The sequence below is a fragment of the Marmota monax genome, unplaced genomic scaffold (assembly GCF_021218885.2).
Source record: "Marmota monax isolate L192 unplaced genomic scaffold, Marmota_monax_Labrador192_F-V1.1 WCK01_AAM20220418_F8-fsc00065, whole genome shotgun sequence".
NCBI lineage: Eukaryota > Metazoa > Chordata > Mammalia > Rodentia > Sciuridae > Marmota > Marmota monax.
In genome coordinates this window covers 6,531,129-6,552,579 of record NW_026694038.1, presented here as the reverse complement: position 1 = coordinate 6,552,579, position 21,451 = coordinate 6,531,129, and the positions used below count along the sequence as shown (strand labels likewise).

The following is a 21,451-nucleotide window of genomic DNA, read 5'->3' as shown; positions in this document are numbered from 1 at the left end:
TTTCTTTCAGGCATAATACATTCTTTCAAGTCCTGGACCTCTGGGTTCCAGCCAGCTTGCTCCACCTTGACCTGGAGGCATTCTGAGTCTTCAGGCTTGGCAGTGGAACGCCTCCTTCCTAGCTGGTCACGTTGCTCATGGTAGCTGCAGCATGGCAACCAAATCTGAACGGCCAGGACTTATGAAGTACACTATGAAGGACTCCGCCATCTGGTCCCATTGTGTAGTTGTCTTTCTCTAGAGGAACAAAAATTCCAAGCACTCCTGCTGCTTTACCCCTACACCTGAGGGGTGGGGAACAGATTTGCTTTTGTGTTAAACATTAGTGTTCGGAGGAGTGTTCAGGATTGCTGTCACAGGAAAGGCCTTGCATCTCCTGCCTTGGACTGGCTGCATAGTGTGGTTCTTTAGTCCAGAAGTTGGACATGCTTCAGACAGTCTCCATTTTCCCTTTTTGTCATGCCAACCTAAATGTATGAATTTCTTTCAAAGACGTTCTAATCTGTCCTTCAAAAGGCTCAACCCACTGTGGAGTACTTCAAAGACTTTATATATGCTTTGTGCAAAATCCAGTTAATATGAATGTTTATATTTCTCGACTGGCCCCATGACAAGCTGCATTTATTTGGGTTAGCCCAAAGAAAATGTTTCAACCTTTAGATATCCTGTACACTTCAGTATATAGCTAGTTATAGAAAAAAAAGTGGTTTCTGAACTTCTTGGCTGATTAATTATCAATTTTGAGATATAGTTCCGATTTACCTAATGAAAGTGAAACAAAAAATAGTGGTTACAACTAAGAGGGCCATAGCGGTAAGTGGGTTCTGTATGAAAATAATGAAGGCAAATATTCATATTGAAACATTCCTATTCCTGCTATAGGAAAAGAGCAAAGATACACAAGTACTCTTGAAGTTACATTCTGTGCTAACAATTTAACATCATTCATTGAAAGATCCCAGAAAAACATCTGTTTTCCTGACATATGGCTATGAAATGAGGTACTCTCATCATTAATTCACTTATTCAACAAATATTCATTGAGCCTAAGGATACTTTTAAATGCTTGAAATCCATCAGTGAGCAATAAACAAACATCCTTGCCCTACAGAGCTTCGATTCTAGTGGGCATATTATTGATAAAGGTGTAAATTACATAGTATGCAGGAAGCCATGCACGATAGAAAAAAATAGAGCAAGGTGTATAGGGGGATGTCAGTCATGTGGCCAAGGTTCTTTAGAGTAGGCAACATTGAGAAATTGACATTTGAGCTGAGTGAAGTTCACAGGATTCACTTTATAAAAGTTTGAAGCTTTAATCTTTCAAATCTTCCTTTGTTGTCTCAGATTTTATAGATTTCTAAACAGTACATTCTATTAATACTTCAACTGAGACTCTAAAACAAAAAATTCAACATAATACTTTAATTTATTATGCAGAATTGCATAATTATTACATATTATTGTATAATTGCATAATTTATTCTCTATCTGGTTTCAAAAAAAGGTGGTTATAGTTATTAAAAAAAACTCAAACTAAGCCTGGTACAGTGGGTAGACATGAGAGGTGCTTGTCCATTAGCTGTACTGCACTCACTATTATCACCAAGGGTCTGAGCATTCCCACCTGGCCCAGTGGTCATAGGATCTGTGGTTTCACTGGTCACATCTCAGGCCTACTGAGAGATTATCCTCAGGCACATGGCCTTGGAGAACTCATGTGCCACCCATCAGAAGCTGCTGCTTTTGCTGGGTAGAGGCTGACTACTCATAGTGGTACCACTTCCAGATCTCATGCAGCAGTGACACCTCAGCTGGTGGCAATTTTGTATGTCTGTGATTGGATTTCATTGCTGACACAGCGATAGCTCTATGCGCCTAATTAGGAAGAAAACACAACTTTTTTTAAAAAAACTTCAAATATGATTTGTTCACTTGACACCCTCTATTATTTCCCATTTGCCCCTTTAACTGAAGGATTGGATAATTTATGATTCCTTCTTGCCCTGTAACTCATGTTGGCTTCCCAATATATATGCTATCATGTTCACTTAGGCTCTTGAGAATAAGCTCTGGGATATCTGAACCTTCAAGTTGGTGGTTCTCAAACTTTTGGGTGTACAGAAATCACCTGGTAAGCTTGTCAAAAACAGTTCTGTACCCATCATCAGGAGTCTGATTCTGTAGACTTGGGGTGTGGCCTGAGATTCTGACTGTTTAATAAGCCCCCAGGAATTTTGGACGCTGCTGGTTCATGGATTAATCACACTTTGAGTATCAAGGCTTGGGCCATTCTTATTTGGTCCAATAGCCAAAGGCTCTATGGCCTCACTGGTCACTCCCAAGTTCACTGAGAGACTCTCCCCATGGTCTGAGCTCCCTGACCTGTGGCAATGATCACTGTCCAGGTTTGATGAAAGGGGCTGGTTCCCTTACCCACCGAGTCACATCTTCTTCCTGGTCTTGCTGACTCTTGGCCACAGTGTCACTTCTCTACAACATCCTGATTTCTCTGGTCCTGAAGGAAGAGCTTTGTAGCCAAACAGATCAACAAAGATTGTGTGTCCCCACAACTGATCTATGGCCCTTGTCTTTCCAAATGCCTCCCCTAAACAAACAAACAAACAAAAAACCACCAAACAAATAAAGAAACAGAACAACTCTATAATTCTACTTTATCTCAGGCTCTGAGGACTCAGAACAAAATAGAGCATTTGATGTGAAATAATAGTAATTCACATTCAAGTGGCTGATACCCCGGTGAGCCAGGGAAAAAAACTAATGCTAAAAAGAAAACAAAAACAAACAAGAAACAAATAAGACCCAAAGCACTCTCTCCAGGCCTTTTAATTCCTTTAATTCTTTCCTCACTACCCGTCCAATGTTATTCAACACCAGAAGATCTGCTCTGCAGTTAACTGTGGCTGGGACAATTTGACACTGTGGCAAACGTTTGCTTTGGAAAGTTCTTCATGAATTTGCATGGGATTCCTGAGGCCAGGAATAGGTCCATCATCTCTTTCTTTGAATGGTTTTTCTCCACACAGGCCTTTCTCCATTGTAGTGTTTTTCTAGATCTTTCCATCTTGACGCTTTTCCATCTCTTTCCAACTCACAGCTGGAAATCCCACTTTTTGTTCTTTTCTTGTATTTTTTTAAAAAACTTTCTTTCTATTGTTATTTAACTGTGAAAAGTATTTCATTTTGCAGGAAAAATGTCTATATGCATTGTTTGAGCTGGAGTCCTGCTGTTCATTGTTTGCGGAGAGACTTGTTCTGTTTAATGCGCACCCTGGGATGTCAATTTCATTTCATATACATGGAGGCAGAAACCTGTTTGATGTTACCTATGAGACCTCCTGTGGTTGGAAACCTAATCACTCTACATGCCTCTCCCTTTGTAGCACACCAGCAATTAAATCAGGTTAGTGCACTCAGTGTGTGTGTCATCTCTGGCCTTAGAATGTGGGAAAACAGGAAGGAGAGGCAGATGGGGGGTCTGTATAGTCGACTCCCTCTTTCTGACATGGTGGTTCTTAGGTGCCACGTTCTGGTTTTCAAGGCTCATTTTGTGGCTTTGCTTGTGTCACGGAGATTTACGCTTCTACTTTCTGGCTTAAGTGTCAAAACTGTAACTTGCCACGGAAGCGTGTCATAAGTCATTCAAATGAAGGAATAAACAGGAATAAATCTAAATAAACACAATAAGGATAACCAGAAATCCATGTAATCAGAGGAGACTTATCATAAATACTTAAAGTCTACCTACTGAAGGGGAGAAAGGACTTAGGAACACAAAGCTAATATTCAGAAAGGTTGGGAATTTGGAAACTTGTGTCCAAACCAGGTGGAAAGATGTCCTGAGGCTGAGTGGATGACCATGGCTGCATTGCTTCATTTTGAGCAACGTGTGTTCCAATTGGGTGACAATTCTCTGGCTTTTGTGACATGTAGTGTTGTAGGACCTGTCTTTTCTTAAGCTAGCCAGGGCTATGCTCTTCCCATGACTCAGTCAGGCAAGCCCTTCTACTTCTGGTAGAGGGTGGTTAACTGAAGATACTATTGACTGAATGGAATGCTGGGTCACTCCCCAAACAGACAAAGCATGAGCTAGAAAAGTAAAAAAATCACATTTTAAAGATTGTATTAACATAAGTATCATGGAAGGAGTTGTAGCTTTGTTGCTTTGCCTTATATTTATTTTACAGGTTAGTGTTTTATTTGTATTTGTATATGGGAAATGGGACCTGACAATATTTTCAGAGCTCAGAGCCTGTGAAGATTATGATCTGGACCTGGTTGTAGACTCATGTGGCATAATATATGCACCTTTCCAATTTCTTTCAATCCAATCCTTCAGGATGGGAGTCTCAAAGATAGTAGGTAAATTGAGCAACGTTGGCATTAAGGGGAGTGGGGTGGGAAGTGTGGCCATGGTCAGTCTAAAAAGGAGTCTCCTCTTAGTTTAGCCGGAGCCTACAGGACACAGAAGCCAGAGAAAGTATGAAATTCAGACCATTATTTGTTCTGAGAAGCTCAGGTGACAGTCTGTCTTGGTAAAAAGCAGTTTTTAAACACTCCATTTAACAAGTATGTGTTGCATCAGGCTCTGTGTGAGGTGTGGAAGACACACACACACACACACACACACACACACACACACTATTTCTTCACAGTTCTTGCCTTCAAGAAACTCACAGATTGGTATGAAGAAAGAAGCATGTCAGTCAGTGTATTCTGGAATAAACAAGAGAACTCATCTTTTTTTTTTTGGTAAAAACTCCTTAGGTTGGTCAGTTTGAGGTATTATGATAACACAATGGGTCTATTTCAATTTACTCTTAAATGCCCTATAATTGTTGTAGCTAGTGCTAAACATACTAGCTAAAGGATCCCACAGATTCATCCAAAATAGTATAAAAATATCTTACAGTGGTATTTTATTTGAAGCATGGTTTAATTTTGTTTCATTCACTTGGTATCTTTAAAGCCTATGGTTTTGTAATAAAGAATCTGGCCTCAGTCTAAAGAGAAGTCTGGTCATTGTTTCTGGTTTTTGTAAGGTAACCTCCAGAGTCTTGGAATAGGAAGGTGTTTGCTGTCTATGGTAAGCCCCTTAGACCACACTTGGTAGTTTAGTTGAAGGAGGTGACTCAGGATGGGGCCAGCCACACCATTAGTCTTAACAGAAAGACCAACCATGAAATAAAAGGGTTAGGTCTTTTATACAAGCATGACCTCTTGGAGAAGAGTGGGCTAGAGACTAAAATCAGTGAGCAATAAATGATTCAATCAATAATGCCCACGTAATTAAACTCCCATAAAAACTCTGGACACCAAAGTTTGGATAAGCTTTGTCCAAACAACAATCCTTGGTTGGAAATTCTTGGTGGGTCCATATTAGAAGGAAACATGTCCCTGGTGATGGGGGAAACTTTATATTTGAAATGTTTCCAGACTTTGTCTAATACATCTCTTCTCTGTTTTTTTTTCTAATTTGTATCCTTTCCCTAAAATAATTATAAGTCTAACACTTTTTTTTTTTTGATTTGTGAGTTGTTCTAGTGAATTGACAAACTAGAGCAAGGCTGTGTAAGTTCAGCACAAAGTGAACCTACTTCACAGCGGGTACCCCCAGTGGCCTTAGACTGACCCAGTTCTCCCTTTTACTTGCTTGTAGCTTTCAAGAATAATTATAGAATATTCTGAGAATGCAACATCCTGAGAGAAGGAGGAGACGGATAAACCCTGAGCTCTATTCTAGTTTCTGATAGAGACAGGGCATCCTTCAATGCTTTACTTCAGATAGTCATATTACTTCAGGGCATCAAACCCACAATGGACTGCTTTTGGATTTCCTCATCTCTGATAGCAGTGAGCAATGAGCAGTTGAGACTCCATCTGTCCTGGGAAGATTTCTTGAGCCCTAGGGGATCAGCCCACTGTGAATCTTAGGCTGCTGCTGTCCCTTGCTTCTGATCTCTAAGTCACACACCTACTTTGTGTAACTTCTTCATCCTACTTCATGTATGGATGTTCTTTCTCACTGGACTCAGCAAGTTGGTGACCAGTACATGGTGAACCTACTTTACAGCAGGAACCCCCGAGTCTATGGCTTTGGTGAGAGTGTGGGTAGTTTGTAGAATTCCCGTAGACTATGAAGTTTAGCAAACTTGTTTTAGTTGATATCAGGAATCTTGGGCAGATGTGTCAATGTGAAGGACTGACCGGAGGACCTTGAGTTTGGCTAACTCTGGACACTGGTACATTTGTCAGTGATGGAGTACTAAATAAAAGAGGAAGATGAAGTGTCTTCTTAGAAGGAGTTTAATATTTTGCTGATCAAATGAAATAGGCAGACACATGAAGATATTAGACAACAATTCTACAGGAAGCTGGGTCAGATGAATATCCTGTGGCAGCCAGGAGGTTTGTGGGTATAAATTGATGTGTTAAGTGTTTCCACATATGAAAGTATTTATGAAGGTACCTCATAATATTTTCAGTTCTACACATAGAAAATAATATGAGCTATAGAGAGGAATGAGGTTGGAGGGCTGACAGGGTGACTGAGGATCCCAGATAAATTCAGAATTAGGGGACAAAAGGAGAAAGGTCTGAAGCTGTGAAGAAGAGGCAGATGAAACTAAGACTCATTTCTACTACCTGTGACACAAGATCCTTAACTGAGTCCCTTCATACATTTAAGCCTCAAGTTACTTGAGCCCTATATATTTACCTCAGCATTCTCTCTCCTTCCAAAACACTCAGGAAAATCTTGCCAATCCTTGGAAAATGCACGTTTACATCTTCTTTGGCAGCTGAGGATTCAGTGATGTGCTGGTGTAATGTTGCTAAATTTTATCTCTAGGAATTAGGAAATATTTTTCCCCCTGAGAGTGTCCGCATTCTTGGAGTTCAAGCTCAGCTTCCTGAAGTTTGTCCTAAGAGACATCAGTCATCTAGTCCAACTCTTCTTGCAGGGCCAAGGAATCCTCTCCAGGTTCCTCTCAGGTTGTTGATTTCTGCTTAAATACTTCTGGTGTGAAGAAGCTCACTCTTTATCAATGTAATCTACTTGATTTGGGGACAGTTTTAATCATTATGGATCCCTTTTATGCCCATCAGTTTTATTTTGTTTTTGGGAAAGACAAAGTTGATGGCAATAAACATTTATTCAGCATTTAATCTGATCCAGTCACATACCAAGAGCTTTAATGTATGCTATCTTTATTGCTTCAAGCCACTCCACGGTGGAGATAGGAGAAAGTTTCCTGTTAGCCTCATCTTGCAGGCAAGGAGACTGAGGCTTAGAGTTTAAGTGCCTTGTAAGGATGGGGGGCAGGTACTAGAGCAGGAATGGGTTACTGAAATCTGACTGAACAGCTGTCTCTTCATTTATTCCATAATACATCTAAGATAAACTCAAGATCTTTTACATTGAGTGTTTTATAGTTGATATTTGAGTACATGCTCATAAATCTAGTTTTGCTCTTATTTTCTGTGCATTAATGACTATTGCTATTTTATGCTTTCACCTTGAGGGGGGCACACACACCCCCTCCCCCACACATATATGTATATATCAATATAAAGATTTCTCCACAGTCTTTCCCAAATTCCCAATATTGTGTCAACTGGAGTTGATTTCATAAACATTCTCAGGGTAATCCCTTAATTCAAATCTGGTTGAGATTTCATAGCACTCAGCTTGATTTTATTTCTACTTAGCCCTGTGTTTTCTCTTCCTTCTTGTTTTGGCTGCAAACATATATAATTCTGCCTGTGCAAGGCACCTCTTTATGTGCACCTTCTCTAGGGAGCATGTCTACTCACATGCTGCTACTCAGAGAGCCTGAGGCTCCAATACCATTAAATAATTGAAATACTCAAGAGGAATCCAATCCATTCTAAGAAGAATAATGTTCCTCTTTTAATGTGACTTTTGATGAGATATTGGCTATGGAGACCCTGCATGTTGTGAGAGCATTTTGAAGAGAATAGCAAGGTGGGAAAACAAAACAAAACAAAATAAAACACAAAACCCTCAATCTTTTTTTTTTTTATGAGTTCTAAAACGTTTCCTCTCAGCTGTCATACTGAATGATATTTTCCCTAGTGTTTATATACATAATAGACCCCAAAGTGTGGAAATAAAGAGATTCAACTTACAGGCTGTCCAGGCTCATCTCCCCCGAGGATTCTGAAGCCAAATCCAGACTCCATCCTCCGAAGGTGGACATCCAGTTCCTTATAATCTGGACCTGGCATAAAGGAGATCCCATTGAGTAATGAATCCTGCCTCCTCCCCACTCCCTGAGGAACTAAACACACCAATGATAAATTAATCTGTGGATGTGATTAATGAGAGTGCAGTTAGAGTCAAAGGAAAGCATAGGTGTTACAAAACCATGGCAGCAAAGTAGTCCCACTAACAGTGACCAGCCAAGGGTATTACTAGGGTATCACCAGAGGGAAAGAGAGTACATGAGTGTTCTGAGTGGAAAAAAAATGTTCTTTTTGTATTTTTAAAATTTTCTTGAGAGCTTTTGAATTGCCCTCAAGAAGCCTGGCTATGATATTGAGAATATTTACTCTGATCACTTCAGAAGAGAGAGAGCAGATGGTAAAACCTGGAACTACCTAGGAAAGTATTACTAGTAATTTACTAGTGTCTCTTTATGATTTGATGCATACTTTAGGGGTATGTGTGTATGTGTATAGGGTATAATCTTATGCCTAATGAAAATTATCTTTTAAGATTTTTATAATAATGATGCTAGGCTTATCTTGGTGCCAACAACCTGGGTTATCCCTAATGATATATGAAAGGCAAGTCTTCACTTTTAATATGTGGGTAAATGCTGATATCTGTCTGGTACTCTCCTAAAGAAAGCTGAATCAGGCACCTGTTATATGTGTGAGTGTGTGTATGTATATATATGTGTTCGTGTGTGTGTATGTGTATGTATGTATATATATATATATATATATATATATATATATATAGAGAGAGAGAGAGAGAGAGAGAGAGAGAGAGAGCACACACGGCTCGATGACCATCACTCCCTTTTATGACCAAAGTATATATAACTAATGTCTTTCTCATCCAATGAATAATGTAAAACTCTCAAAAAAGAGTAACAAATTAGACCTCAACATCTAATAGTCATCCTTTTTAAAGTATAGAAACATATATATTTTTAAAATGGGAGGACTTAGAAGAGTTTGGTTCCTATTAAATAGTTGGAACTGGGTGGTAAAGAAGATATGAAAACTTTGCCCTACATTCTATGGAACGTGATTGGCTTTTGAACTCAGTTAATTTTGTAGTTCATCTTATTTTGTATGAAGTCACATATTGGAGTGTGTACTAAGCCTTTGGGAGTCTGGAGACAGATGAAACAACCCTAAAAAAATCATAGCTGGTACCTGTACTCTTCCCAAGGGAGGGAGAAAAGCAAGGGGAGATAGGAGATGACAGGTAATGCCCAAACACTGTTCAGAAAGTTGATTCAGAAAACTTCAGAAACAACTGCTTGTGTAATCTCTTATCTAGATCACTTTAAGCTTAGAGGATCCTAGATCACATATACACAAAAAATACAAATAGGAGGTGACATATTTTTGACATTTGACAACATTTGACATGGTAAAGCAAGCCAATGTTTAACCAGAACTTTCCATCTACTCCCATACTCTTCTCACGTTGGCATAAGGTAAGTGGGAAATTGTTTCTCCAATGATTTCAGAACCCATCTATATTGTACAAAGAACTCCTAAAGGAGTTTACTGCATGTTCCATATTATTTCTATGTAAAGCTTTTCCTCTAAGGAAATACTAAAATTATGACAATCCCAGAAATGGAACTGTGAGATGTATCCAGGTAGAAGGGGGTTTGGCTGTCAGAGAATGCTATGTTTCTTGGGGCAATAGGAAACCTTTTTCTTGAAGAATGGTTCAGGACCTTTTTTTTTTTTTTCTTTTTGGTTAGGACAAAACTCTAGATTTTAGTTGGTTAACTTATTTAACTCAGAAGTCTAGAGATGTGAACAAGGCATTTAACCTCCTTCTCCTATTTTTAATATGCCTTTTATTGATGATTTTGATTTTCTTAAGTTTCTCTGACCACTCCCCATGCCAATTTCAAATAATGGGTGGTTGAGTGCCAATGTTTCATTTTTGCCCTTCCATTCTAGGCAGAGATGGACAACTTCATGGTACATGAGTAGAGAGGCAAAGAGAGACCTGTTAGAAAACTGTGCCAGCTGATGTGATTTACTTTTTATTTCTTTGTTAATTTTGAACACAGATTTAGAGGCTGCAGGGCATGGAAATTTTAGAAAAATAGTCAACTGGAAAACACAAGTTTAAGTGATAGATTATGCCTTGAGGCAGCGGTTTTTTTCTTTTCAATAAGAGCTTTTAGAAAGACAAATTTTTCTTTGGTTTCTTTTTTTACTTATCTTTGAGTCTGGTCTTAAAAAACAGCTAAAATGATATGCACAAAGCTGGGAGACATTTTTTTTTCTTTCTCACTTTGTTTGATGTTTCTGACATTTGTTCTTCAGGCCTGATGACATGCTCAAGGGTTGTATCGAGCTTTATCTCTTCCCTAATTAATATAAGTGAAGAATTCCCAGGGCCAATTCTTTACTCTTTTGCAACAGAAGTTCACACTCACCACCTCTCTATCTTGTTTAAAATAAACGATGCACACTGGAGGTTGTTAGATGAAGGGGTCTGGGAGATACCTGCCCAGACCTCAGTCACTGTGGCTGTCAATCAACGATGCCTCACTGGTATCCCTTTCTCTTTTGCTTGCTTGTTTGTTTTCTTCCTGTGTTATTTTTCATTTTATTCTCTTTCCTTAGCCCTTTTTTGCAGAACTGTCAAGGGCACTCTTAGATATTGCTTGGTACAACTCAAGAGGAGGCAGTACTTGTGAAGAAATGAATTAAGAATTCTTTGGACCTTAGTGTTCCATGGTCAGTCATGGCCAATGTTTTTTCTTCCTTGGAAGTTGGGTCCCAGGAGACAGAAGCATTATGAAATAAAACATCTCATGATATTCTTCCCAAATAGGATATGACCACAGTAACAAGATACTGGAATGAAATTTATAAGTCCTAATTTATCACATACCCATATTGCAAAAGATAACATTTAAGAAGTAGCAAAGAGAGGCCATATCCAGATATCAGAACAACCTTTCTTATAATAAGGAAAAGCAGAATTTTAAGAGTTGATTCCTGTTTTGTATTAAGACCCCAGGGGGCTTCACATGTTATATATACCGTGGTCTTGCTTTTGAAAGTATGACTTTCTGTGTGCACGATACTAAGGAAAAGACTGGATGACTGAGCACAACTGATTATTTTTATGAATGAATTCAATCTTCAAAAATGCAAAGAACGGCATTATTATGAATTAATTTGGCACATGGGATGATGTTGAAAACATCAATTAAATTTTGGTGCTTGAATCCCCTTTCATGTTTTAATTAAAACATAAGTACCATGACTTGTTATCACAGTTTGGCACAAAGAATGCATTTATTGCATTTTTTTTCCTGGTAAAAAGAGCATTTTTTTTTCTCTCTGTAAAGACATCGAGGGTAAAGACATCACAAAGAAGGAACCAGGAATCAAATGTTATTAAACACGTCTCTACGTTCTATATTTCCATGCACTCTAGATACAGAATGAGTTAAAAAATAATTAGCTTCTACTGTTGGAATCTAAGATGACCAGATAAGTACCCAGGGCTTTTGCCTTAAAAGAATCCCTTCTCTTAACCTTCCTTCTTCATTCTTTTGGGAATATGAACACAGTTGGGCTGGGCATGTTTTAGCCATAGTAAAAGCTATTTCCCACTTTCTGTTTGGTTTTCTTCCTCAGCCTGCAAATAAGCTCAGATTTCCCCATCCTAAATACTGCCTTGTTCCCCTCTTCCATCTTCATCTTGGAAGAGTAGTCTCAAGTGGAACCTTCTGCCCATTTCTGACTTTTTCTTGCCTGTCTGCTTTCTGCTCTTTGCATTGCCAAATTCTTTAAGGTCCTTGGTGACATCCTAAGGACCAAATTAAACAGCTTTTTCTTTTCCTCATTCTGATAGATTTCTCTGCCCCCTTTGATACTGCTGATACATCTGTCGTGACTCCAGAAGATTATGCTAAGTGAAGTTAGCCAATCCCCAAAAAGACAAATGCCGAATGTCTTCTCTGATATAAGGGGAGTGACTCAAAATGGAGTAGGGAGGAAGAGCATGGGAAGAAGACTACCTCTAGATAGGGGAGAGGGGTGGGAGGGAAAGAGAGGGAGAAGGGGAATTGCATGGATGGTGGAAGGAGACCCTCATCATTGTACAAAATACATGTATGAAGATGTGAATTTGGCGTCAACATATCTTGTATACAGAGATATGATAAATTGTGGTATAAAGGTGTAATAATAATAATAATAATAATAAAGCTCATGTAAAAAAATAAATAAAAATTTTTAAAAAATCCTAAACAAAGAAAGGTCTCTTTTGGAAGTGGTTTCTGTGATACTCCACACTCTCTCTTGCCTTTAGGTAGAGGTTCCCATTCAGATTCTTGGCTGTATATCTCATTGTTTCTCACCAACATTCTCCCTGGGTGTTGACATAATTATCTTTGTCTATGAGAGTATTCTCTTTTGCACAACCTGTAGCAATTGCTAAATAAATTTCTTGAATTTAGTTGTTTTATAGTACTCACCAATCTACTAGACTCCATAAACTACAGCATTGTTCCCCTAAGGAGTTATCACTTAATTCCATAGATACATTATTTAGGACTTGCTACTATCACTTATCCTTTGGAATCTATGGATCTTATGCAGATAAATAATATACCTTATAATTGTGATAAATATATACAAGTAAAAATCGTGATAGATAATTTGATAAAAACATTCCAGACACATGAGAAATAATATGAGGGACATGTTTATTGGATGTAGTTGTTATTTCCTAAATTATTTTGATAATTTGTGCACATTTAACAAAATATTTGGATTGGTTCTTTTCTTAAACATCTGGACTGCACAATAGCATGATGTATTCAAACTATATTATTACCATTGTGTCTTGGGTAATACTTTTTAATGTAAAAATATGACCCTGCACATACATCATGACAATCTAAGCTACTGAGTAGCCTTTCTCTTCTATCTTCTTTTGTTTTTAAACAAAGCTGAGATTTTCAAGAAATGGGCTTGAGGAGGCCAGTAAGCTGAGACTTAGAAGAATTCTAAATTAAATCCTAATTTAATTTTGCAACTATAATTCTGAGGTTCCTTTTACCTTCTGGGGATAATATAGCCTTTAAAATTACAAGAATTGTATAGTCAGTATATGAGAGTAATCATGCTTTAAAAATTTCAGAGCAAACTAAACAAATACTTTAGATATGACTTAAAGACAAAATGCTAGCATTATCTTTCATATTTCCTACATATCCCAAAAAATGACATGGTAACTTACAGAATGAAATGAGCTCAAGCACATATAGTCTCCAAGGGGTGTTAGAACATGCTGAGATGGATAATGAGCTGTCATCATGGAAATACTCTAGAAATGTGTGCTGTAAGCCTGAAGTCCTGAAGTAGTGCTGTTATAAAAAATACTCTTTTCTGCAATTGTTTCAGTGTTCAGGTTTTCAATTGAGTGGTCTAATCAGCTGTTTGAAGCATTTGCATTATTAATTCTCAGCGGAAAAAAAATCCAAATCTTTTTTCCTCCTTCATGTCTACAATAATGTGAAACCAAAACTGGTAAGTAGTTTTGGAATGGATAAACAAAAACCTATTTTCAAGTAAATTAATTGGATATTTCTAAAAACTATAAAATGTAAAACTATGATATTCTCTTTTTACAATTTTTTAATTAATTTTTTATTTGTTTAATTAGTTACACATGAAAGTACAATGATCTTGACATATACATTTAGATGGACACAATATCTTTATTTTGTTTACCTATTTTTTTTTTTTTTTTGTGGTGCTGAGGATCAAACCCAGTACCTCACATGTGCAAGGTAAGTACTCTGTCACTGGGCCACAACCCAGCCCTAAAACTATGATATTCTATTCTGACTTGAAATACTATTGGGATATAGCATTTTATAATTGGTATTGTTTTAAAAAATAAGTTGATATAGGTATTTAATTGATCTGAAAATAACTACAATTTATATTAGCAAAATTTAATTCTTCAGAAATGTCTACATGACACAAAATTAAGATATTTAACTTCTTACTTCTATTTATCGAGTCCAGTGCGGTCTAATACAAATAAAATGTAAGATGCATAAGTAATTTAAAATGATTTAGCAGCCACTTTTCAAAAAGCAAAAGAGGAAAATCAACTTAATGTTTTACTTAATGTAATCATCCAAACTATCATTTTAAGATAAATCAACTTAAGTATATTTAATGAGATAGCATCCACCCCCTTTTATTTACTACATCTTTGAACTCTTATATGGATTTTATACATAACCTTATAGCATGTCTAAATTTAGAGTAGCCACATTTCACATTTTAGTAGTGAATGGCTACTTTATTGTACAGCTCAGATCTAGTCAGTCTGATGGTTTTTGTTTTAAATCTAGTGTTGTACTAAAGTATTTTATGGAGGGCATTCAAGAATATGACAATTTTAGGCTGGGCATGGTGGTGCACGCCTGTAATCCCAGAGGCTATGGAGGCTGAGGCAGGAGGATTGAGAGTTCAAAGCTAGCCTTAGCAAAAGCTAGGTTCTAAGCAACTCAGTGAGATCCTGTCTCTAAATAAAATACAAAATAGGGCTGGGGATGTGGCTCAGTGGTCTAGTGCCCCTGAGTTCAATCCCTGATATTCTCCCCTAACAACAAAACAAAAAGAATATGACAATTTTCCTTTTTTGTTGTTGTTGTTGTTGGCAGGCATTTAGACCCACCCTGATGAGGCTTGCTCTCTGTCTTGAACACATGCATATGTAGGCGAACAAAATCAGCATGGTGATTGCATGCTACACAACTGATACTACTAAGAAGAATGGCTGGTAACACAAAATGGAAGACATTTGTTCATAGAACTGTAAGTACTGAGGAATACTTGCCAGAGGAATCCACTCGAAAACTGGTCCTGGGTGGCACTTGTTCTGGATAAGAAAATGGGGAATTAAAATGGAAATTCATTTATGGCATTTAAAAATTTATCTTCACTTTCTTTTGATTGCTTTTATAACTCCACCCCACCATATCTTGTGTTTAATGATTTTTTTTTTCTCTAAAATCCATGGAAGTTAGTGGACAGGTTTGCCGTACGTTTTTGTATGAGTATGCCTGAAATAGAAAAATCTGAATTCTTTTAAATCAGGATGGAAAAAAATCACCATTTTCAAATATTATTAACCCTTGATTCTTATTATAATAATGCTTATTTAAAAGCAAAATCAACCCAGAACCTGAAATACATATGGTCAACATGTCTTTTTTTTTAAAAAGTCATATTATGATATTATATTACAAAACATTAAAACAAAAAGAGAAAAATTTAGCCAACGATTACATTAGTTTATGTATACCAGTCCAAATATTTTGATATTTCCAATTATTGGATAGTTGAAATTGTGAAGAAGTAATTGAGTTTATTTTACCAATAGAGACTCTGTGAGAGTTATGATACAATCTATGCTACATGTAACAACATAAAAATTCAGGCACATGAGCATAAAACACCTTTAAAATGTGGGAACATCCCATATTTAGAATTGTACTTATTGGAAAATGTAGCTACTGTGTCTTGGAAGTATTTGAAGACATGTTTGTCTCATGGGTAACATTTATCAGGGTTAAATAAGGATCTACTTAACAAGCTTCCACCCTATTCCACACAGACATGTTTCAACACGTCCTGATCTGGAGCAGTTGAGCACAAAGAAAAGAACATAACTAAATGGTCCCTTGAATTTTATTCTGCCTTCCAAATCTACCACAGAAGAATTAAGCTTGAAAGATCAGTGCCCCAAACACTAAGACTTAGAGAAATTGTTCATGTGCTCCTTTACAGAAAACTCTTCAAGATCATTTTGAGAAAAATTACTCATTATATTTAAAGATCCATTTTTAAAAACTATAACTAAAATGCACTATCCAATAAAGTGCTCTTTGTTTCATTTTAGTATCATTATGGATAAATATTACATATTTATACCCTTCTCTTACTATAATTTTTCTACTAATACCTTCAGCTATTCTCTTCCTTTACCAATAAGAACTTTCCTAAACCACACACTGGCTTGATATGAGGTGGGCAGAAGACACATGTGAATAAGCCTGTGGTCAAGACATACTTCTTAAAAGATATGTTAAGATAAGCTGAGATATTTCTGAGAGATTGGCAGTCTAGTTTTGCCATCATGATGAACTTAATAGAAAGTTTTATCACATTGCTTTGCTTTTAAATCATGTAAGGAATTCCAGATGGAAATTAAAAATTCCCAAGCCTCTCCAAAGCATAAATTCACGTTGTAGATGAAGGAACTGTAAAATTTTCTTGTAAGAACTGTTTCTCCCACTTTTAGACTTTAATATGTCCACTAGTTTTGGGTTAAAAACATTTTAGATCATTATTACTATTATGGTCATATAAATCATCGTGTAATTATCAATCATATACATGATTATCCCTTATTAGGAGCATTTTAGAGGAGGCAACTTGAAAGACGGTTTTAAAAAGCAGAGTGAGAATAAAGTACAATAGAACTTTCCTATTTTGAGCATATTAAGATGACATGATTTTATAATATTGTTGTGTCATATGAACCACAATAAAAATGAATATTTTTTTCATTCAACGTAAAAATTAAAATAAGGCTAAATTTTGATTGCTTTATTATTGAGCTCTGTTTGTTTCCAATAAAGACAGTCTTGTTCATCCCTGCCAGGTAAGCTGTGTTTTCATAGTAAAGGCAAATTAGTTTCCTAGCAGAACTGTAATTTTTTTTAAGAACCTTCATGTTTACTGTGACTGTCTGGGATTATGAATGAGAAATATCCTTTCATCAAAGGGGTAGACCTATGTCAGGGAGGGAAGACTGCTACCTTCTAAACACTTCCATTAGGTTTAAAACTGACGTTTTATATTATCATAATCTCCCTAGGACCTACTTGTCATCCAGCAATTAAACTCCATTTACTGCAACCCTGATGGTCTCATGTTTATTCATGAAAGTACTTTGGTTTACACTGTCAACTTGTACTACCAACAAAATGCTTTGACATACTAAATAACTTTCAAGCAAGGGCTGATTTTAGAATCCACTTTTCACATTTTTCCTCTTTTCTAGCCCTTGTCAAACACTAAGTTTTAAATTACAGAATAAAATAAATTTATAAGTGATAGGATTGGATATAATTTGAAAAATACATGGGAAAAATAGGTGCTACATCACAGGTTATTTTACTGTTTATATTACCTAGTTCACATCATGGTAATTTTCTACTTTAAAAGGAACCTGAAGAAATATATATGTTATCATAACTTTTTAGAAAGCAACCCAAAGATACCATTTTTGAAACTGGGCTTCCAAATTAATTAAAATCTATGTATTAAACATGGCAAACACAGCTTAACTGGGCTTATTGATCTCTTTCATCAATACATTACAAGCTCAAAGTGATACATAATGTGATATATTAGAAATTCCAGCTAAAAGGCAAATTTCTTCACAATTTTTTTTTAAATTATAAATATAAATTATACTAAGGATGGCAATAATGTTATTCTCATGGGAAAAGGGCCCAGAAAATTAACTTTCATGGTATAGTTGAGGATATTAAAATGATGTTAATTTTTCTTTTTATGATTCTAATGCTAAAGTCATTGGTAAAAGTATCATAATATTTATTTATCATCTTCTTTTAATATTTAGAAAAAGACTGTGCTCCAGCAAACATGTATGAGAGGTACTTTAATTAAGGCCACTGGACACCAACAATGTCCAAGAAAATCAGGCGAGGGCTCCATGTGCTCAGTGTGAGGATGCTCTTTGAGAAGGCAAGACGAACTTCCATGATCATTTGGATAGCTGCCTGCAGCTATGGCATCTATCAATTCACAGAAACCTTTCTTAAACCTTTTGACATTTCCAGTATGACTGTAGCAGGCAGTTAATTACATTGGGAAAGGAGACTGGAGCCAGGAAGCCTCAAGCAGAAGGACTCGTTCAGACTTCAGAGCTCTGGTTCTCAGTACCAGGGATGGCAACTGCCTTTGTGAGCTGGCTCCCACCATCACTCTGCAGAGTCTCCAGGGTGTGCTGCCGTGAAAAATTTTATTACACTACTTTCTCTCTCCAAAGGCTCTGGTGTTAGGATAGGAGGCAGCGGAAACGATGACCCTTTGCTCACTGAGCTGAAAAACCCCAATACTGTAGAAGTGCAACTACCTATTTGTAATTATCCATAAATTATATATGCATTACAATACTGAACAATGAAATAATTCAATAACTGAACAAATGAACAACAGAAGAGAAGGATAAACACCATAGATGTGAAAGACACAGCTGTCCATTTTTGATCGGCTGTAAATTATAATTTCATTTCAGGCGTAGCACTAAAGAACAGCCTTGCTTCTCCATTATGCTCTTTAACTGGCCTGGGGTTACTTTTTATGACAACCTTGGCTGTGATACTCATTGCTTATAATAGGTTAATGCTTTCTAATTTCTGGAAAGAAAAATTGATTGTATGAGCTCTTTTGAAGAAATTTCTGTTCTAAAGGAGTTACACCATAAGGCACATTACACCATATGGATTGTTGACACTTTTATGATCCTACATTTGAGTGATGTCTTACTCCACAGGAGTGTGGACATGCTGTACCTCATAAATTGTTTATTTATAATAACCAAGGTTCAATGGGAAAAGAAAAAAAAGTTTGGAAAACTTCAGTCATAATTCAACATGGGTTTAAACCAAGCAATGGAACCACCAGGGATTAGTTTAAGGGAATGAGGATTTTCCTTCTCTGGATATTCTTGTTTGCACCTGCTTTTTTTGCTCTAGTTTCCAAGGCTGAGGTGTGGAGCATGCCCAAGAAATACCCCCATGACCCGAGGATGATAAGACAGTCCTTTAGAATGAGTTTGGCTTGAAGAAAAGTGCAGTACAGACCTCCTTCCTAAATCAATAGGCTTTCATTAGAGTGATCGAAACTGTATTTCATAATATTCCAGAGTAATCCACAGTCATTTTCTTTGAGAAACATTTTATATCCCCTTAGCTGGTAATAAAAAAGGGGGCAAGAGGGAGAGGAGATGTGATAGGTATCTATTTGCAGTTATCTAGGTATGATTGTTCCTTTGGGCAGCAGACAGAACTCCCTTTCATTTCTGTGAATATTGTGATGTTGAATTTGACTTACTCTGTGATAAGAATGAGAACTCCATGGCGTAGTGTAACTGTGACACTCTCCTACCTGTTCTTTCTAATTAGTTTGCCAGGCTCTGGATCTACACAGAGGTACAATTTCTAGGTATAGGGTGAGTTCCCTGGGAGTTTGGCTACCAATACAAACTGCCACATAAGCTTTTATCTTAAATTAGAGATAAAACATATAGAGGTAAAAATATGATTAGACAAAGAAATTAACTTTAAAAAGTTAGTTTTCTGAGTAGATATTAAAATTTTTATTCGTGGAGTACATGTTTTTTCTTGGACAGTAATGATGACTATTTCTTGAATAGCCATATAGATTATATAAATTATATAGATTATATAGTAAAGGGAAACCATGTAATGGTTTTGGAGAAGAACAGACCAGAGAGTCAAAGGGCAGCTACTAATAATTACCCCAGGCCAACACACATCAGGACCATTCTGGGAACACTGTCTCATGTAGACACCCTGGGTAGTCTTTTGGGTTTCTGGACCAGTAAAAGAATTTCTGTTATATCAGGATATGTGGTTGAAGCAAGGACACAATCACACAGAGACAAAGAATGGCAGGAGGAGCTGAAAGGAGAGAGGACAAGGCCTTTAGAAATATCTTTTTTCTCTATTATTAGAGATGGTACAAATAGTTCAACATTAGGAACGTTTACAAACAGAGAGCACAAGCTGAACCTCTTGTGATTGCAAAGAAAAGTCAAGTCCTTCCTTCATGAGACTCATGGGAAAAGGACAAAGAAGACAGAATTCAAAAATAGCATAGTTTGTCCTACGGAACAAAGATGAGTATCTCCCTCTGCTTTCATTTTTTAAAATTGTAAGTAATAGAGACAGCAAGAAGTCAGTTTATCAACAGAGACTAACTACACAAAGACAAACATGACATTTGTCTAAGGTCTTTGGCAGAGAGGCATGTGGGGAGATATTTGTTCCTTTTTGGAAACTGATGATATAGGTTGAGCATCACTAATCCAAAATTTTGAGTGTTGCCATGGCTCTGCAAGTGGAAAATTCCATATATGACCTTATGAGATGGGTCACAGTCACAATGACAACGCACTACAAATATTTGTATAAGGTGTATATGAAACATAAATGAATTTCATGTTTAGACTTGAGTTCCAGGTAATATGTGTGAAAATATTTGAAAATCTGAAAAAAATCCCAAATCAGAAATACTTCTGGTCCCAAGAATTTCAGGGAACGTCTACTCAACCTGTAATGAATTGAGTTAAAACTTAAAAAGAAAAAATTCCTGGGCATCCTGGGCATGGTTCTACTTAAATATTTAGGCATATAAGCTTAAGCTTATATAGAATTAGAGGAAAAAAAATTTCTTTCTATGGAGTTTGCCAGTAACAACTAAGACGAGATACGGCACATTTAGGGTGGTACAGCTGAGACCCTAGTAACAACTAAGACTTTGATTACTCAAAGATATTTCTCTTACATGTATTCTCTAGATCAGTTTTGTACATGGAAGTTGAGAAACTACCAGAATTCTAATGATTTTACTGGACAAATTCACACATTTGAACACTGATATTATTGATGGTGTTGTATAAGCTGACATTGTTCAGGAATTGTTTCCTACGTGTGCATAAGCTTCTAATGAGTAGAGATTACTTCTTGTGAACTTTCTCTTGTGGAGGGTCTAGAGGAGTTCTTGACACATAGTGAGTGTTTCGTATACTCTTGTTGATTAATATGAAGCCTGGAGGTGCTACCTCTGGGTACTGCACCTAATGCTCTAATGTCAAAGGTATCACTTGCCTGCTAGGCAGAAGAATCTTTCTTTCTGTGTCTTTTTTAGTCCTTACCTCATCTTAAGGTGATCTCATGAAGACTGGAAGTGTTTCCAATTTTCCTTCAAAACAGTACCTGTCATACTGTATTTCCTATGATTCTAGTATCCTGTGGTTGTCTTCATTTGTTTAAAATCACATTTTTTTCCAGGAGTACATCTTTATTAAGATGTCCTGTGC

General features: G+C 36.8%; 1 protein-coding gene across 4 annotated transcripts in view; it reads right to left on the bottom strand.

Annotated features, from left to right (window-relative positions):
• The window catches only part of Magi2 (membrane associated guanylate kinase, WW and PDZ domain containing 2), a 1,314,737-nt gene that overhangs the window by 142,926 nt on the left and 1,150,360 nt on the right, over positions 1-21,451 (bottom strand). For 2 of the 4 annotated variants that reach the window (XM_046464122.2, XM_058585490.1), the window contains exons 13-14: positions 15,128-15,169; positions 8,173-8,264 (exon numbers count right to left, since the gene is read on the bottom strand). In XM_046464122.2, coding sequence (XP_046320078.1) covers positions 8,173-8,264; positions 15,128-15,169 — 134 coding nt within the window. The remainder of the gene's footprint in view (positions 1-8,172; positions 8,265-15,127; positions 15,170-21,451) is intronic. The other 2 variants (XM_046464123.2, XM_058585491.1) reach the window with 1 other exon arrangement.